The 18,278-nt window shown below is 46.0% G+C and overlaps 1 protein-coding gene across 1 annotated transcript in view; it reads right to left on the bottom strand.

Moving 5' to 3' along the window:
* DBNL (drebrin like) overlaps positions 1-14,672 on the bottom strand; it is a 28,444-nt gene extending 13,772 nt beyond the window's left edge. Inside the window, exons 1-2 of the mRNA XM_069087571.1 lie at positions 14,446-14,672; positions 4,227-4,282 (exon numbers count right to left, since the gene is read on the bottom strand). Of these exons, the coding sequence (XP_068943672.1) occupies positions 4,227-4,282; positions 14,446-14,528 (139 nt within the window). The 5' untranslated portion in view covers positions 14,529-14,672. The remainder of the gene's footprint in view (positions 1-4,226; positions 4,283-14,445) is intronic.
* Positions 14,673-18,278: the final 3,606 nt, after the last annotated feature.

Here is an 18,278-nt window from a genome sequence, read left to right as displayed (position 1 = left end):
TGGCAAAGAATTGGAATTGAGGGGATACCCATCAACTGGGAAATGGCTGAACAAGTTGTGGTAAATTATTGTAATAGAATACTATTAAGCTATAAGAAATGACAAATAGGATAGTTTCAGAAAAACTTGAAAAGACTCACATGAAATGATGCAAAGTGAAGTGAGTATAACATTGTACACTGTAACAGGAATATTGTACACCACTAATGATCAACTGTGAAAGATTTAACTACTCTGCCTAACACAAATATTCACAATTTCAAAGGCCTCGTGATGAAATGTGCTAACCCCCTCCCCAAAGAGAGGTTAGAAGATCTAACCACAGATCAAAGCTTAACTGTTTTGGAGTGGCTAGGTGGTGCAGTGACTAGAGCACCAGCCCTGGAGTAAGGAGAACTGGAGTTCAAAACTGGTCTCAGACACTTACTAGCCGTGTGACCTTGGGCAAGTCACTTAACCCCAATTGCCCTGCCTTCCACCCTCCAAAAAGCAAAAAAAAAACAAAAAACAAAATAAAACATAACTGTTTCCCCTTTATTTTTGCTTTTGCTTTTTTGTAACACGGCTTAATGTAGAAGTGTGTTTAGCATGGCTTCATATGTATAATGGGTAGTATATTTCTTGCCTTCTCAAAGGGTCTGGAAGGAGTGAAGGGAGAGAAAATTGGAGCTGAAAATAAAAAAAATTTTTAAACTGTCATCTAGATCTGCTTACTTCACTCTTCATGAGGTCATACAAGTCTTCCCAGGTTTCTCTAAAACCCTCCCTTTCATCATTTCTCATGGTACAAAGATATTCTACTACATTCATACGCTGTAACATATTCAACCGTTCTCCAACTGATGGATACTCCTTTTGCTTCCTGTACTTTGATACAACAAAAAGAGCTCTTTTTGTACATGAGTCCTTTTCTTTTTACTTTGATTTTTTTTATTTACATGTAGTAGTATTGCTTTATTTCTACAGTTTTCATCAGCCACTGGGCAGAATTGGAAACAAGCCAAAATGACTTAGTTTCATGGCAATCTGGCCCAAAATGAAAAGTAATGAGGTTGTAGAGTACGTCCTGTACCCCAAGCTACTAAAATTCATTCCTATCCTTATTCTTGCTCCGAACCCTCACAGACCACTTCTTCCACCTCAGGGAGTCAGTATCCCACCTTGGCTATCTCCTGAAGGCTTCTGGGTACTTTGAAGGGGCAATTATAAGGACCCTCTAGAAGATCCAAATGTCTAGAAGGTTGTTTCCAAATTTCCTAATTCTCTCTTTGGGTCCCACTGCAGGCCTTCTGAAGAGGTTTAAGAGGTTGTGGGCTAAAAGTGAGGTCCCAGAATGGACCCCCTATGTTATGAGGTGCTAGATCTGAGAGAGTCCATGACTCTGCTTCTCTAAGAGAAGGCATTTTAGTAGAGGGCATCATGTAAGATGTTAAATGCTCTCAGAGAATGCCAAGTTCTTATAGTAGTTATTCACATAGAAGCAGTTTTTTTGTTTTCCCCATTTTTATCACATTATATATCACTATAAATGAAAAGTGGTTTGTTAGGTCAGTCCTTATTTACAGTTACAAACTCCGTGGGGTTTCTAGAGTATCTAGCACCTAAGCCATGCCAACCAGAACACACACACACACACACAGATAAAAGATGGACAGACTTTAGGGTAGAAGAAAAAGGGCTAAAGGATCACCACAGTTCAGGAAGAGCTACAAACTGGAACCAAACAGAGGCAATCCGTAAAATACACTGGAAAAGAACTGTGTGCTTCAAAAAGCAATGGGCAATCTCATTATGAAAAAGAGGGACAGATGCAAAAGACTGCAACATTTCCATGGTTGGTACTTCCATGTTTCCCTGACAAGTCTTATGCGATGTTTCAAAACACTACCTGGGGAGAGAGGGGTGGGGAACAGAAGAGGCTTAGTGGACCTTTTCCATCTAAGAAAGAGACTTGGAGTTGTGCAGCCCAGGCTGGGCCCCAAAAAGAAATGGAGGCAGAGGGCTGTTGGGACACTGCTCGCATCAAGACTTTTCAATGGAATGGTTAGTTTGGCCAAATGATTTCTCCTCTTTTCATTCTTTGTTATAAGGGATGCCTCAAGCAGGGGGGTAAAGGATATATTGAGAAATATAGTTGATATAAAAATAAATGATAAAAAGAACTATTTAAAAAGAGAATTACACCACAGTCAGCGGAGGGGCTTTAACAAACTCTCTTCTTACACCAAAGCTACAACAATGTGCAGAACAAACATTTTGACTTCTGTTCTCGTCTACAGGCTCCCTACCCTTCATCTCCCAAAATGACTAAGGAAGTTCAGTGTTAGTATTTGGTGTGAGGTTGAAAGGATTACATCTAAGCAGAAAGAACACCAGGATTTAGCCAAAATGCTTTCACTCCAACATGCCAATGCTAGTAAGTTCTGCCACTTACTAGCTTATGTGATCTTGGGAAGAACACTCTCTGGCCTCAATTTTCTCATCTGCAAAAAGGGATTTAAACTAGGCGACCCCCAGGTCCTTCCCAGGTCTAACTGCTATGATCCAGGGGAGGTTAGGTGCCCTTCTCAAGCTCTGCTTCCTGGCCCTAAGGCAGGGCTGGTGGTGCAGGCCACAGCCCTGGGAGGAGCAATGAGGCAGAGAAAAACAGTACCCCCAAAAATCTGTATCAGTGAGTTTTTATTCCTTGTTGAGACAGGCTGGAGGTAGGGGACAGGGCCAACACTACTGAAGAAAAAACATGAATGCTGCCATTTTCAGTTTGAGTTCCATCATTTCTGTGCCATCACTAAAGAGCAGGCCTGACTAGCCTACACTGCCCCTGATATGCCCAAGGTTGTCACCAAGGCCTCTGGGTATATAGGTGAATGTGTGGCACATGAAAAAGATTCAGCAAGATAGCACATATCTAAGTAGTAGGTAAGCAGCACGGACACTAGCTACAAGCCAGAGGAGTTAGGAGGAGGGACGTCCCCAACTCTCCACCCTCGGATGACACAGGCAATCTGAGGAACTTTACTGGGTTTTTTTCCTGGGGTGGGTTCTTCCCCAGAAAGGATGCTCTGACTGAGGTCTTACAAGGCCTCTGCTTTATCAGACTCTATGCCCTGAGAGCAGTTACAGCAGCAAGATGCCTACTATTAAGGGAATGCAGCAGGGTCAAGACAGTAAGAATCAGAGGGGGACGATGTCTTCACAACTGTCAGTGCTCAGGCAACAGCAGGTGACCCCAGGCTAACACACCAGGGGATACACAAGGAATCATGAAGTGAATGGAGGGATGTCCCTGGCTTCTCAAAGCTTTTCTCAGTCAACTTTCCTTGGCAATGCAATCACCAAGATAAGTCAAGAAGCATTTATTAAGTGCCCACTATATGCTCGACACTGGCCCACAGCAGTGTCTCCCCTGTGCCTGTTCTAAGCAGTGAATGGCAGAAGGTCCAGACGGACTCAACAACCACTCCCATGCCACCATCAATGCCGCTTTAGTGCCGAGCAGCACCTCCTCATCCTTCAGGGCCCCTCTAAAAACCCAGATACTCTGCATAAATACCCAGAAGATTCAAGGAGGCTGTGTATTCATTTCCCTTGGAATGTGGAGGATTCTTATTTCACTCTTTTGTGAACCCAAAGAATCACCACTATATGTTCCACTGTCTTCCCCTAAACAGTATAAGAGAGAAAGAGAAAGGCCATGAAAGGGATTCGGGAATCCCAATTTCCTGTTGCTACTAGTAATAAAAACCCTTATACAACCTCAAACATATTTTAGGCACAGAGGGTTAGGAGAGAAGCTGTGAGGTTGACATCCCTGCATTTGGTCAGGCAAGAAAGGAAAACCAAGTTGGAAGCAAGAGGTGGTGGCAAGGACGACTTTGAGGACCCTGACCTGTTCCTATGTTGGGGACATATGACTGTTCCCAATGAGACCCCTCCCAGCAAATAGCCCACATAGGCCAAAGAGAAAAAGTTCAGTCAACAGATGGAAAAACAAACAAGGAAAAGAGGGGGAAAGGAGAGCAAAGGAAGAAAAAAGTGCCCAGTCTAACTCGCATTCTGCAAATTATCTGTCATTTATTTCACCACTGTGGAAGAACTCCCAGAATGGAGTTTCCATAAATGCAGACTAGTGTCTCTTTCACAGCATGTCAAGCTCTCTTCCCCTGTCAGCAAGCCCATGACAAAAAGACACTTTGCACCCACTTCCCCACCACACGTAGGCTCACCTCCAGTGCCGGCCACACGGATGTCATTGCTGTTGCCTTCATAAGTAAACAAGGCCCTGTAAGAAAGCACAAGCAGACTATGTGGTCAGGTGACACAGTACACCTGTCACCTTGCAGTGCTACAAAAGTCCACCATAATCCAAGGCCTTCCAAATAATATTAGCTCAATTTGCATAAACACTTTACATTTACAAAATTCTGTCCCTCAAAGTCAGGACTGCCAAGTATCATGATCCTCATTTCTGAAATATGAAAACTAAAACTGAAAGAGATGGATCAACCCAGCTAGTAAACAAGAGGGCTGAGCCGGACGGCAGGTGGCCCACTTGGAACCCAGGGCTCTTCCCGCCGCACCCACTGCCTCTCCAGCACCAGGATACTATAGTTCTTTTTAAAACAAAACAAAGCATGCTAAGATCCTAATTTTCAATGGTCACTAAGATTCTGCAGACAGCTTTCTCAACTACTCAAAGGACTTCACAATCAAGGATGCAGACAAGTCAGAGGAGACTGACGCTTATTAACAGGCAAGAACTATGACCTAAGGTTGCTAATGAAGCTAAAAGACAAGGGGAAATCCGATCCCCTCATACCCAACCGAAAAGTTGGGAAGATCAGGCAGGAGAAAGATAGAAAATTAGGCAAAGGGTCATCACACCTAACTGCTCCTTTGTGTGCTCACCTGTTCTGTGTATTTGTGGCTAACTTAGCTGTCTAGGCTGGGATGAGGTGGAGTCCTAATTTAAGAGTGGCTATTTTGATATTTTAGACTTATTATTCCAGGGCCACTGTATCCCAGGTGCTGAGCAGATCATATTCAGCTCATTCTCATTAGCCTTGGACAATTTACTGTCTCCAGTCACTGTTTTAATTTCCTCACATAAAAGTAGGGTCTTATTTTTTTTGTTTGTTTTCCTTTTTAATAACATCTGTATTTACTTCCAGGGAATGCTGGGCAAGCTAACTAATAACCATAATGCCCATGAAAACATATAGGCTTATATAGAGCTACTTGGGAAAAGTCACAATCATCAGCTGTTAGATACTCACTTCACAGAGAGCAAGATAACAAATTAGGGCAATTTCCCAGCTTTCCAGCATAAAGAAGCAAGTTGAGTGAAAACTCCCACATCAAACATGGCAATCACATTAGCCATCTTTAAACCGTCGAAGGCAGGCAGCTCTGTGAGCTACTTCCTTTTATATACAATCAAGAGTTTTTAACCTTCATTGGTATCAGAAGTCCTCTGGAAGTCTGCTAAAATGTACTAACCTCTTCTCAGAACAATCTTTTTTTTTTGCTTTTTGGAGGGCAATTGGTGTTAAGTGACTTGCCCAAGATCACACAGCTACTAAGCGTTAAGTGTCTGAGGCTGGATTTGAACTCAGGTCCTGACTCCAGGGCCGGTGCACCCCAAGAACCAAGACACCCCAGAACAATCTTTTTAATGTACAAAATGAAGTACACAGGATTACCAAGGAAATCAAATACACTGAACAAGGCGTCAAAATATATTAAACTAATTCACAAACAAAATCCCCTGAAATCTGCACATGGGCCTGGCCTCATGGCCATCACTGGGCCTCAGATGAGAACCTCTATAGTGAAAAAGGTGTGATAAATTGATCTCCATCATACAGTAAATGCGAGGTAAAATTCCATAGAGAACTCATAGTTTACCACTCAGGAATAAAGCTCCCTTGGACTTCCAACTATGGCAGAACAGTCTCTGGGTCTGTGTGTATGTCTAACACTGTATAAAGAAACAAAGCTTAAGACAAGCTCCTATTGTTTCTAATGGGTTCAGTCTGGCCTGACACACTAGCTTCACTCATAGCCATGTCAAGATGACCAAGCAAAGATCCTGACAAAATGAAAAGGATGAAGGAGGGAAAGCAGACCCAGACAGGATGCAGCAGATCAGGTTAACGAGCAAACAGACAAGGAGATAGTGCTTTTGCAAGGAATGAAACACAATGCAAAAGACTTTCAGAAACACAGGTGGAAATAAAGAGGAGTGACCCAAATGAATAGAGCAAGAGGCTGTCATTATTTCAAATGATCCCACCCAATTTATCACTGACTTGATCTCTGACTTAGGGCTTGGCTGGCAGTCAGATAGGTTTCCACTCCTCCCTGAAATCTAAAACACTGCTCCTTTCTTTGAAAACAAAGGTCTAAACAGGTACTCAGTTACAGCAAGGCTGGGCCCTCCAGGCTAACAGAGAGAAGGGCTGAGGCTCAGTAGAGTCTATTAGGCTTCTTTCTAACCAGAAGCAAAGTAACTCTGGCCCCCTCAACATCTTCCAAGTTACTTCCCACTAATCCCCTAAGACCCTCTGCCTCAGCTAAATGGCTTTGCATGCTTACAGCAAGAGCATTTCTATACAAATGCAATACACATATCTGTCCTGATGAAGCTTGTTGTCTGCTTGGGGAGGAAGGACATACAAACTTAAACAATACAAATAAATAGAGATCACAGCTTGCCAAAGGAGGACAATCAATGGCCACTCCGAAGTGAGCTGGAGGGATCTGGGAAAGTTCCCAGAACAGATTAGGCTGGATCCTGAAGCAGGAATAGGATTTACCAGGAGAGGGGAGACCTTGAGTTGGGATCAGGGAAGAACAAAAGCACAAAGGGAAGAAAGTGAAAGTCAGGGAAGACAATAGTCCAGGAGTGTTAGAGGTAGGCAGCACCCAGCTCCTGCCTATGAGGCTGAAGAGACAAGGCTAAGAGAAGGCCAAGTTTCAGATGCTATGGAAGGTTCTGAGGCAGGAGAATGACTTGGTCAAAGCAGCATTTTGACAACATGGGTCTAGCAGCAGCTTGCAGGACTAAAACAGGGATTTGACACAGGAAAATACATCAGGAGGCTACTGCAGTAATTTGGGCATGCAGTGTACAGGCCTATAGTGGGAATAATGGCATCTACAGTTAGGGTTTGGAAAGCATTTTACATCCATTTGCTTCACCACTATCCTCTTACTGACCCTGGGAGATAGGCATTATAAGCAGTTCCTATTTTTCAGATGAGGAAACAGACTCGAAGGTTTTGTAATCTTCCCATGTTCACACAATTAATGTCAGAGGCATGATTTAAAGCCAAGTCTCAGCTGACTCCAAGCCTGAGCTCTCACCATTACGTTACCCAGCCTTCCCTACTAGAGTGGAAGAAGTGAAATATCACAAAGGAAGAATCAGTCAGTCTTTATTACTGACTACAAAGAGGAAGCAAGGGACAGGAGAGAAGTCAAAAATACCTCCAAGATTTCAACATGGGTAACAAGATCATAAGAGCAGCAAAAATAGGGAAGTCAAAAACAGGATCTAAGGGCTAGGTTGAGAAGTCCGATTTTAGGCTAACTTTGCTAGCAAACTACCTTGAGATACAAACAGGATGTTCAGATGAAAATGTCCAATAGGCCATTGAAAACAAGGTGTCAGGCATATGGGATTTTGTCCCAGCCAGGAAATGACAGGGACAGACATCACCTGGAAAAGGTGCGAAGGGTCACAAAATGGCCAAGCAGGCCCTTATGCTGCCGAGGCAAGGACACAGCCTGCTACATGGAGATGCTTATGCTACAGGATACATCTGATGTTTCAAAGACCAGAGAGGAAGAGAACCAGGAGTCTGAGGAACGGGATGACAGGGGGAGGTTTCCACCTGCTGCTGAGCTCCCAGATCTCCAGCCCTCAGGTAAAAAGATTGGGAGGTATCTTCCATCTCCTGATAGAGCAACTTCTCTCCGTGCTCCCATAAGGCTGCCCCTCCCTCCTGCTGCCAGCCTGATCTCCCAAACTTCCCTCTGACCTCAGGTCTCCCGTCTACCCCCATGTCTGGCCTGTAAGGAAAAAGAGCAACAGCAGTTGGGGGGCCTCCTTCCGCCTCTGTTGGGTGTTTGTCTCACCAATCATCCAGCAGGGACGACCGCCTGCCTTCTCCACAACATTCTCACATCAAGTCACACCTTAGCTCCTACCACTACCCACACATGCACCACCTCAGTGTTCAAGAATCCCCAAATCCCCTTATCTGACCAGAATCTGGCTGGCTTCTCACCTCTCCATCGACCTTCTTTTACAAACTGTATTCTTCATCCACAGTGTGATCTCTATTCCCTTCACCCCTCAATTTCCTCCCAGGCAATCTTCCCTGCACTAACAATTCTTTCTTCTTCTCCCTATCTTGACTCTCTGGTGAACCAGTTCAACTCTACACTGTCCTCCTCTCTTGAATCCCTAGCCCCCTTATTTTACCAATTAGACCAATTAGACCCAAGGTTCAAGCCTGAACCTTGGACCACTCCTACCATTCACTGTGTTCCTACAATCATGCTCCTAATGAAAGGGAGAGAAAATCAGTGCAGTGATTCTGATGAGGTCCATTACAAATCTGTTTCACATCCTCAACCAGGCCCTCACTGCTGCTTGGCAATCCCACTAAACCTCCCTTATCAACTCACTGTCCCACTCTCCACAGCCGTTCTTCCAAACCTCTTCAAACCTCCCATGGCTCCTCCTCCCCTCCCCCCAACTCTCTGAGCTGGGAACCTTGTCTCATATTTTACAAAAAAAATTGAGGCCATTTGCTGTGAGCTTCCTCTTCTCACCCCTTCCCCAGTTCCTATGACTTAGGAGCCTTTTGCCATTCTCTTGTCCTTCCCTGTCTCACATGATAAGGTAGCCTTACTTCTTACCAAGGCTAGCCTTGTACCTGTTCAAGTGATCCCATTCCATCTCCTCCAACAGACTGCCCCCTCTGTCATCCTCACTCTTTCACCTGTTTTCAATATCTCCCTTTCTACTGCTTCCTTCCTGACTGCCTACAAACATGCCCACACCTCCCCCATCCTCAAAAAACCCTCATCCAATCCTTCCATGCTCAGTAACTATTATCCTAAGATCTCATCTGCCTCTTGGACTAAACTCAAATAGGCCATCATCTACAATAGGGGCCTCCACTTTCCTCTTCTAATGACCTTTTCTCAAAGTTCATTCTCCTTGACTTCTCTGTGGCCTCTCTCACTGTTGATCACGCTCCCCTCCCTGATACTGTCTTTTCTCTAGGTTTTCAGGACACTCTCTCCTGGTGCCCCTATCTATCTGATCCCTCCTTCAGAGTCTCCTTTGCTGGATCCTCCTCCAGATCACATCCTCTAACCAGAGGTGTCCCTCAGGGTTGCCCTGGGCCCTCTTCTCTTCTCCTTCCATACTACTTCATTGCTGATCTCATCACCTCCCATGGATTTAATCACCATCTCTATGCTGATGCTTCTCAAATCTACCTATCTTACCCCAACCTCTCTTCTGACTTTCTCTTCTGACTTCCAATCTCAAATTTCCACCTGCCTTTCAGACACCTGGAACTGGATGTCCAGTAGACATCTTAAACTCATTATCTTCAAAACAGAACTCATTCTCTTTCCTCCTAAACCACCTCTCCCTATTACTGTGAAGGGCAATCCCACCCTCCCAGTCCCCAAGAGTTACTCTCATCCCCCATATATCCAAGCTGTTGCCAGGGCCTCTCCATGTAACCTCTGTGGTATCTCTAGAATACACCCCCTCCTCTCTTCTGACACTGCCACCCCCCTGTTAGAGGCCCTCATCACCTCACACCTGGACTACTGAAATAGCTGCTGGGGGGTCTGCCTGCCTCAAGTCTCCCCCAATTCCAATCCATCCTCCATTCAACCACTAAAGTGATTTTCCTAAAGCACAGGTCTGATCATATCATTCTTCTACTCAATGAACTCCAGTGAGTCTCTATTGCCTCCAGGATGAAATACTGTCCCAAATCTTTCATAACCTAGACCCCTCCTACCTTTCTAGTCTTCCTGTACCTTACCCCATCCCACCACATCAATCCAGTGCCAAGTTTCCTGGCTCTTCCACAAACAAGACTCTCCATCACTCTGCTCCAGGTGTTTCCCAGCTGTCATCCACAAGGCCCCGCCTCCTAGTTCCCATCTTACTTTTAGTGCCTTCCCAGCTCTGCCTATTTTTTGCTTGCTGTCTCCTCCACTACTGTGAGCTCCTTGAGGGCTGGGTCTTTTGCTTCTTTTTGTATTGCCAGTGCTTAGCACAGTCCCTGGCACATAATAGGCACTAATGAATGAGGACCCAGACTGGTGGGTGTTGGAATAAGTTCCATAACACAACAGCTTTCACGACTGAATGTGCAAGCAACAGATGCAATACCCCTCCTACCTCAGTGTGTGTGTGTGGGGGGGAGGGGGGCAGAGGACAACTGTGCAAGGGCATGGAGATGAGAGATGGAATATTATGCACAAGGTTCAGCTAGCATGAGGGGAAGTAATGTACAATCAATCTGGAAACAAACATAAACTGCTTTAAATGCCATTTTATATTTTATCCTGGAGGCCATAGAGAGTCACTGAAGTTTACTGAGGAAGGAGGGAGTGAGAAAGGGGGAAGAAGGGAGGGAAGGAGAGAGAGAAAGAGAAACAGGAGGGGGTGAAGGAAAGAAGAAGAGGAAAAAGTAGAGATTGGAGGCTAGGAGACATCTGTACAACAATCCACATAAAAGGTGAAGAGCATGATTGTAGGGAGAGTAGAGAAAGAAAACTGTTGTGAAGGTTGACATTATAAGCCCAGGTAAATTACCAGATATGGGAGTGGAGAGGAAGAATGAAGAGTCAAGGACAACTGTGATATTTCAAAGCTGGGTGGCTACAAAGATGGTGGGATCCTCAACAGAAAGAAGAAAGCTAGGAAAAGGGGAGAAGTAAAGAAAATGAGCTCATTTTGGACACCCTGAGTTCCAGGTGCTAAGAGACATACAGATAGGTGGGGCTAGACACGAAGATTCAGAAGCCATCTGCATAGGGAGGATATGATAATGGATGAAGTCACTTCTTTATCATTAGCAGAGAAGTAAGAGCAACCAGAAGACAAAAGAAGATCAATAAAGCAGACTGCAAAATCTCCTTAACAGTTGTTGTTCAGTCATGTCTGACTCTTCATGAACCTGTTTTGGGTTTGTTTGTTTTTTTAGCAAAGATAAGGAGAGCTTTGCCTTTCCCTCTCGTCTTCTCTGAAGCCAGATTTGAGTTCATAAAGTGGTGTTTTCCTGACCTCAGGCCTGCCCTCTATCCATCACCTAACTGTCAAACACTTACTAGCTATATGACCCTGGGCAAGTCACTCACCCTGCTTGCCTGTTTCCTCATACAGAAAATGAGCTAGAGAAGGAAACAGCAAACCACTCCAGTATCCTTGCCAAGAAAACCCCAAATGGGTTTTTTTTTCCTGACCTAAGAGGGTCAGACAAGAGTGAAACTCAACAACAGAACCTTTTCAGACCTAAAAGCATTTAAACCATGTGTTTCCAAGTAAAATTTTGCAGTTTCCCACTGCCCAACTTCCACTGCCTTCTCCAATCCATGGTTTCAAGTAAGTCCTTGCCAGATACCTAGGTAGGGCAAGGCAGAAATGGAGGGGGGTACGGTGAAGGGGAGTAAAGAACTCAGGCTCATTTTCTTAATTTTTTTAACTACCACAGTTGGTAGCTAAGTAAGTTTTCTGGAACCTACTTCTTCTTGGGCTCCAACCCTAAGTACCTTGGAGTCAAGGTGAAGAAAAATTCTTTTCCCTGTAGTGACTCAGGGTTCAAAAAGTACCCTTTGAGCTAAGCAACCTGGCACTATATATCCTGCTATGCACTCAAGAAATTCAGAATTAATAAGAAAACATGAACCATAAGATTCAGATGAGCGGGACATAATGGCTAAAGATACTGGTGTCATAGCAACAGAATTATATTCTTAGAGGCCCTAACTCTTGGGGCAGAACGAGATGAACCTTTAAACAACTCAGCCTGAACATTTACCTGTGCTACAATACGTGAAATTATTTCCCAAAAAAAGAGATTGTTTAAGCTTCTTCAAAGTCCTTCTATCTCCACTTTGGTTCCATCAAGTTAATAAGCATTTATTTATTAAGCATCTCTTGTGCATGTGCTAGGCACTGCACTAAGTGCTGGGGTTACAAAGAAGGCAAAAAACAAAACCAAAAATCCCCTGCAAACCCAGTCCAAATATTTCAGGTGGTACCAAAGTATTAAACCTGGAGCTAGGAAGACCTGAGTTCGAATCCTGTCACAGACACTTCCTAGCTGTGTGAGTATTCACAGACTTGCTGTGAGAAAATGTTTGTAAACCTCTTAGCAAACCATGAAGCGTATGCAAACAGAATCTTACAAGCCACAGTTCTCACTTTTCATGGGGCTGCACCATCCTGGGGCTTCTCCCCCAAGCCCAGACAACCTCATCACCAGCCTTCATACTGCACCTCAGCACAGCATCTCCATCTCTGAACAGAGGCTTGGAGCACCAACTCCAAACCCCCATTTAAGGAGAGAGTTCAGTTCAAACATCTCATTTCTTACCTGGCTGCACTACCGTGAGACTTCTCTGATTACCTTCCTCCCCTTCTTCATCTTCCTTTTGTACCAGAGCTCACCCCATTAGACTGTGATCTCTTTGTGGGCAGGGACTTTTTTTTTTTAACTATCCCTAGTGCTTAGCACAGTGCCTAGCGCACACAATGGGTATTTAATAAAAGTTTATTGACCACTGATACATTCAAGATAAAGTGAAGTCAGAATCACAGAATGTCAGAACTGGAAAGCATCATATAGTCCAATCTCACTTGAGAGAGAAGAAACTGAGACCCTGTGAGGCTAAATGACTCATCATCAGAAAGCCAGTGGGATCTGAAAGCAGGCCTTCTGAATGAGCCTGAGGTTCTTTTCACTGACCATGGTCCCTCTCATTCTGGTAAGTCAGTTACCAAGACCCCATTACTAACCCCCTCCAAGGCAGTCAACCTTAATGTTCTCTGCTGAGTTTACAGCTTCTTACAAACAACCAGAAATACTAATAACAGGCCAATTGAAACAACCTAGGCAAAAAGGGGAAGGGGCAGAAAGGGGTGAATGACCATATATAGCTACAAATGCACACAGAAAAGATCAAAATGCCACTGCTGTGCATCTAGGAAGCTCCCTCTGCCTGTTACCAAAGTAACAAGTAAGACCTAAGTGAAATAAAATGTCAGCCTTTCATTTGAGGTGTGCACTGACTTCTCAGACTTCAAAATCCCACAAGTCACTGTCACTTAAGCAAACATACAGGATACACTGTTACGCTGCAGTTTTGAGGAAATGAAAGAACAGAACTCTCATCCAAGTGCTTGGAAACATTATTTCACTGATCTGGGTCTAGGATAGGGAAAAAGACCTATGTTCCTTTTTCTTGGTAAAAGAAAGGCCCTGAAAGGGTCGGCCCCTGTCTGTTCACCTTCCCAGAAAAGACAGAACTTGATTTCCCAGTTGGTTTCTACAGAAGAGACAAAGCATTTTTACACAGAAGGCTGGGATTCCTTTCAAGGCACTCCTGACGAGGCATGGACCCTCGTCACCGACGTTTCAGAAGAAGCGGAGATGTGGTGGCCTTCTTGGTCTACTAGCAGGGGCCATAGGGCCTCTAAGCAGAGCTCAAGGAGGAATCGGGAAGAAAAGCAAAGGTGTGAAATTCAACAGGAAGGTCCCTGGGGGGGTGATGAGAGAACGATGCAGACAGGAAAGGAAGACAAGAAGAGGAAACTCAGTTTCCCCCCAAACTCTTGAAGTCTTTGGCTGGTTCCCAAACGCCCTCCCGCAGGTGAGGTTGAAGGGGCCGCTGTGAGGCCCGGCCTGCGTTCTGCTGGTTTCAGAGACCCTCAGCCCCCTCCCCAGGCGGCGCCAAGGTGGCCGCAGCCCCGGCGGGGGAGGAGTGAGCAGGGCCCGGCTCCCTAGGGGCCCAGGCTCCCAGAGCACCAGGGCGGCCAAGAAGTGCCCGAGCTCCCGGCCCGGCCCCACCCGCCACACCGCGGACACACCCAGTGCACCAGCAGCCCCGGCAAAGGGGGAGAGCGGGTGCGACGGCGGCCGGCGGCCCTCGGCCCTTCCTTCAGGGGTCCACCCCGATGCCCCCCTCCGCCCCCCCCCCCCCCCCGGTGCCTCCGCCCCCTCCCAGCACGTCTCCCAGCTCCCAGACCCGTTACACTCCCTCCCCTCCCGGCTTCTCCTGCCTCCCACTCTCCTCCCCCCGGAGTCCCCCATTCCTGCTCCCCCCCTGCCCCGCTCCCCGCTGGAGTACCCCCGCCCGCAGAAGCCCCTGCCCCTCCCCCAGCCGCCCCTCCCTCACCAGTCCGTGGGTGACTTCTCCGTGACCACTTGCCGGTAGGCCTCCTGCAGGGCCGGCCCGTTTCGACTCAGGTTCACGGCCATGTCGCCTCCACCTCCCCGCCCGGCACCTTCCACTCCAACTCTTCCTCGGCTCCGGAATCCTCGCCGCTAGTCGCCGCCGTCGCCGCCGCCACCACCGCCACTTCCGGGACGGACCCCGCCCCCTAGCAGCCGGAAGCGACTTTGGCGGCGGCGCCCCGGGAGGGGGAAGGCGAGAGGGAGGAGGCAGGGGGCGGGGGGGGGGGGGGGGTGGGGGGGGCGTGCATGCTCGGAGAGGAGAGAGGAAGGAGGGGGGGGGGGGGGCGGGGCAGGGGCGGAGTCTAGGGGCGGGGAGGAGGGGGGCGGCCGCAGGCGGCGCACGTGCTCCTGAGCCTCAGTGCCCCAGGGGCGCGAGGCGCCCAAGGTGCCCCTTTATGCTCCTTCACCCCTGAACGGCTGGGAAAGTGTGCTCCCATGCCACAGAAACCTGGGAGGGCAGAGGGGTACTATGTAGCCCGGAGTCTGCGGGCAAGTGCCCTAGGCAGGGCTCGGATCCCCGTCCCTTCATTCCGAGGATGACCCTCCAAACCCAGCAGGACCAAGCCCTCTCCTCCTCCGAGCACCCCCATCCTTCCTGTCACGGAGGGGTAAAGGATGGCGGCCGAGCTGGGGAGTCAGACTCCTTCCTTCACCCACGTAGCCCAATTTGGCATCACAAGCCCGACCTACCCGAAACCGAGCTCGGTCCCTTTCCCCCAACCTCCCTCCCCGCCCCGGCCCCTCATCCAAACTGTGGGCCAGGCCTGTCCATCTCTGGTCCAAGCCCCCATCCCTTCACATCTGCACTATTGTGATACTATTGCGATAGCTGCTGGAGTGGGGGGAAGAGGAGGGTCTGCCCCCCTCAAGTCTCTCACTCCGATCCATCCTCCACCCAGTCAACAAGGGGATCTCACCACGCGGAACCTCACCCCCATCCCAACTCAGTAAACTCTATTGGCTCCCGATTGTTTCCAAAATCAAATATAAAATCTTCTATTTGTATTAACGTGGTCCCTTCCTACTGCTCCAGTCTTCTTACACTTTACTCCTCTCCTCTTACTCTTGATCCATCAAGGAAGTGATGCTCTCACCATGCTCTTCCTCAAACAAGACACCATTCCCCCAGTCTGCATTTTCACTAGCTGTCACCCATGCCTGGAATTCTCTTCTTCCTCATTTCCATCTCCTGGTTTCCCTAGTTTCAATTCCCAACTAAAATGCCACCTTCCACAGAAAGCCATTCCTGCTCCCCCTTAAATCTAGTGCCTTCCCTTGGAAATTATCCACAATTTATCCTATCTATATCATGTTTGTACATGGTTGCTTGTATCTTGTATTCCCACTCCTTCCCTTAGACTGTGAGATCCTTTAGAAGCATGGACATCTTTTGCCTTTTTTGTATCCCTAGCTCTTAGCATGGTGCCTGGCATAAATGCTTAATAAATGCTTATTTAATTGGCTTGACTTGGTCTCTATCCAAACTATTGAAACAGCCTTCTGACTGGTTTCCCAACTTTCACCTTCTCCACTTTCCAACTAATTCACCACCAAGCTACATAATTGATATACCTAAGATACAGTCACAAATCCTCAATGGCTTCCTAGCCTGTAGGATAAAATGAAAATTACTCATGGGCCTACAATCTGAAACCCTCTCCTATCTACCTTTCTAATCCATCCCTTCAAGCTTTTTTTCCCCCAGTTAAAAATGGTTTATTAATTATTTCCTATATATGATATTCCATTTCTGGAATATCTCTGGAAAGCACTCTCCAATGAACTCCCTCAGAATTTTTGTATCATGTAAGGTCTTTTGGGGGCAAGAACTAGTTGGGAGTTTGGCACAATGGGCGCCTTATACATAATAGGCATTTAATAAATATTTGTTAAATTGAATGGAAAGGAGTGGGGAAACTTGCTCCTTTATGCCAGAGCCCTGTAGGTTTTGTTGATTCAATGTCTAACTTATATTTCTCCTTCTCACCCCACCCTCATGTATGGTATCATAATGGTTTATCATTAGAAAGCTGGTCATGAGGTGACAAGTTTCTTCCAATGTTTTGGGCCACAGTACCTCATAAAGCCTGTCTACCATGGCAATGAAGAGCTGCCTATCTGATAGACTGGAAAGGACCCGAACCAAGGGAAATGGGAGCCTTAAGGTACTAATATGGAGAGTTCTAGAAAGTTTTCTTATGATGTATTAGAAAGGAAAAGGCTAGAAGCCGCTAGGTGTCACAGTGAATAGCACTGACCCTGGAGTCAGGAGGACCTGGGTTGGTCCAGCCTCAAACACTTAACACTTACTAGCCGTGTGACCCCGGACAAGTCACTTAACCCCAATTGCCCTGCCTTCCCCCCCTCCAAAAAGCAAAAAAAAAAAAAAAGAAAGAAAGGAAAAGGCTTAATTTGTGTCCTGCCTCCACTCCCAACTAAATCCTGGCACAGAGATTTCCTTCCAGTTTAGTACAACTTCCATCCTCTCTGACGACCTGTAAGCTCTATCACATAAACCAGCTAACTAGAAGGCAAAGAAGTATCCATCATCCCGGCTCAGATACTTAGCACCACACCCAGAAATAACTGGCCGTGTAATCTTGAGCAAGTTACTTAACCCCAATTACTTAAAAAAAAAAAAGTATCCATTAGCCTCCCCCACTCTCTCTCTTAGAATAACAAAACCATCAGTTAAATGCCCTTTACCTATTTGCCTGCTCAGGGATACCATAGAGTTTGAGCTGAATGAAACAGTGGGGATCACTGAAACTGAACACAGAATACAAAGAGAAAAGATTCGTTCTAAATCAAGTTAGGACATCTTGGAAGTCTGAATCTGTGATCCTCTGATGATTTTAGGCATGTCAGAAATTACAAAGATAATTAGAATTGCCAATTAAACCAATTATATGCTGCTTTTAGGGTGTACAAAACACTATCCTAATAACCCTGTGAGATAGGCAAGTGTAATAATACCCACCTATTTTACAGCTGGGAAAACTCTTGAACTGGGGTCTTCTGACCCCAAGGCCAATGCTCAACTAAATCATGTTGAAATTAATTTGTTCTACACATCCTTACCCCTTTTCTCCTGCAAACTGAAATGATTATCTTTATGTTCATTTTACAGAGCTCCTAGAACACCAACATATGCCAAGAACTAAGTGTCTCCTACCTCACCAGCTAGATTTTGCAGATGTCTTTAAATAACAAGACTCACAGTATCCACAATGAGCTTCTCCCAGGTTCTGATTTCTTCCAACTACAGTCTCCCTCCATTTTCCTGGTTTCCCCTTTTCCTTAGTATCTGACCCTTATCTATTTCTGTTCTCTGCCTTTGTGTTCTTCTTCAGGGGTCCTTTCTTATCCCACAGCAGTAGTCAATAATTACTTACTTATATGAACCCACATTTTTGTACTTCTCTTATGTTATCTACTTATTTAACATTAAGCATCAGTTTCTCCACTCTAGCTCATCCTTCATAGAGCTGCCAATATCACTCCCTGACCATGTTACTCCCTTACTCAAAAACGTTCCATGATTCACTATTGTCTATACAATAAAAATTGAGACTTCTTAGCCCACCAACACCACTCATGCCCACCACAAATAACAGCTTGTTGTTCCATCATGCCCAACTCTTTGTGAGTCCATGGACCATAGCACACTAGGCCCTTCTGTCTTCCACTATATCCCAAAGTCTGTTCAAGTTTACATTCATTGTTTCCATACTATCTATCTGTCGCATCTTCTGCCATCCCTTTTTCCTTTTA

This window comes from Petaurus breviceps, unplaced genomic scaffold, assembly GCF_028583685.1.
Source record: "Petaurus breviceps papuanus isolate PSGF00001 unplaced genomic scaffold, PetGlider_PUasm1.0 182, whole genome shotgun sequence".
In the NCBI taxonomy this organism is placed as follows: domain Eukaryota; kingdom Metazoa; phylum Chordata; class Mammalia; order Diprotodontia; family Petauridae; genus Petaurus; species Petaurus breviceps.
Note: the sequence above shows the minus strand (reverse complement) of the source record. Positions and strands in the feature narration are given on the sequence as shown.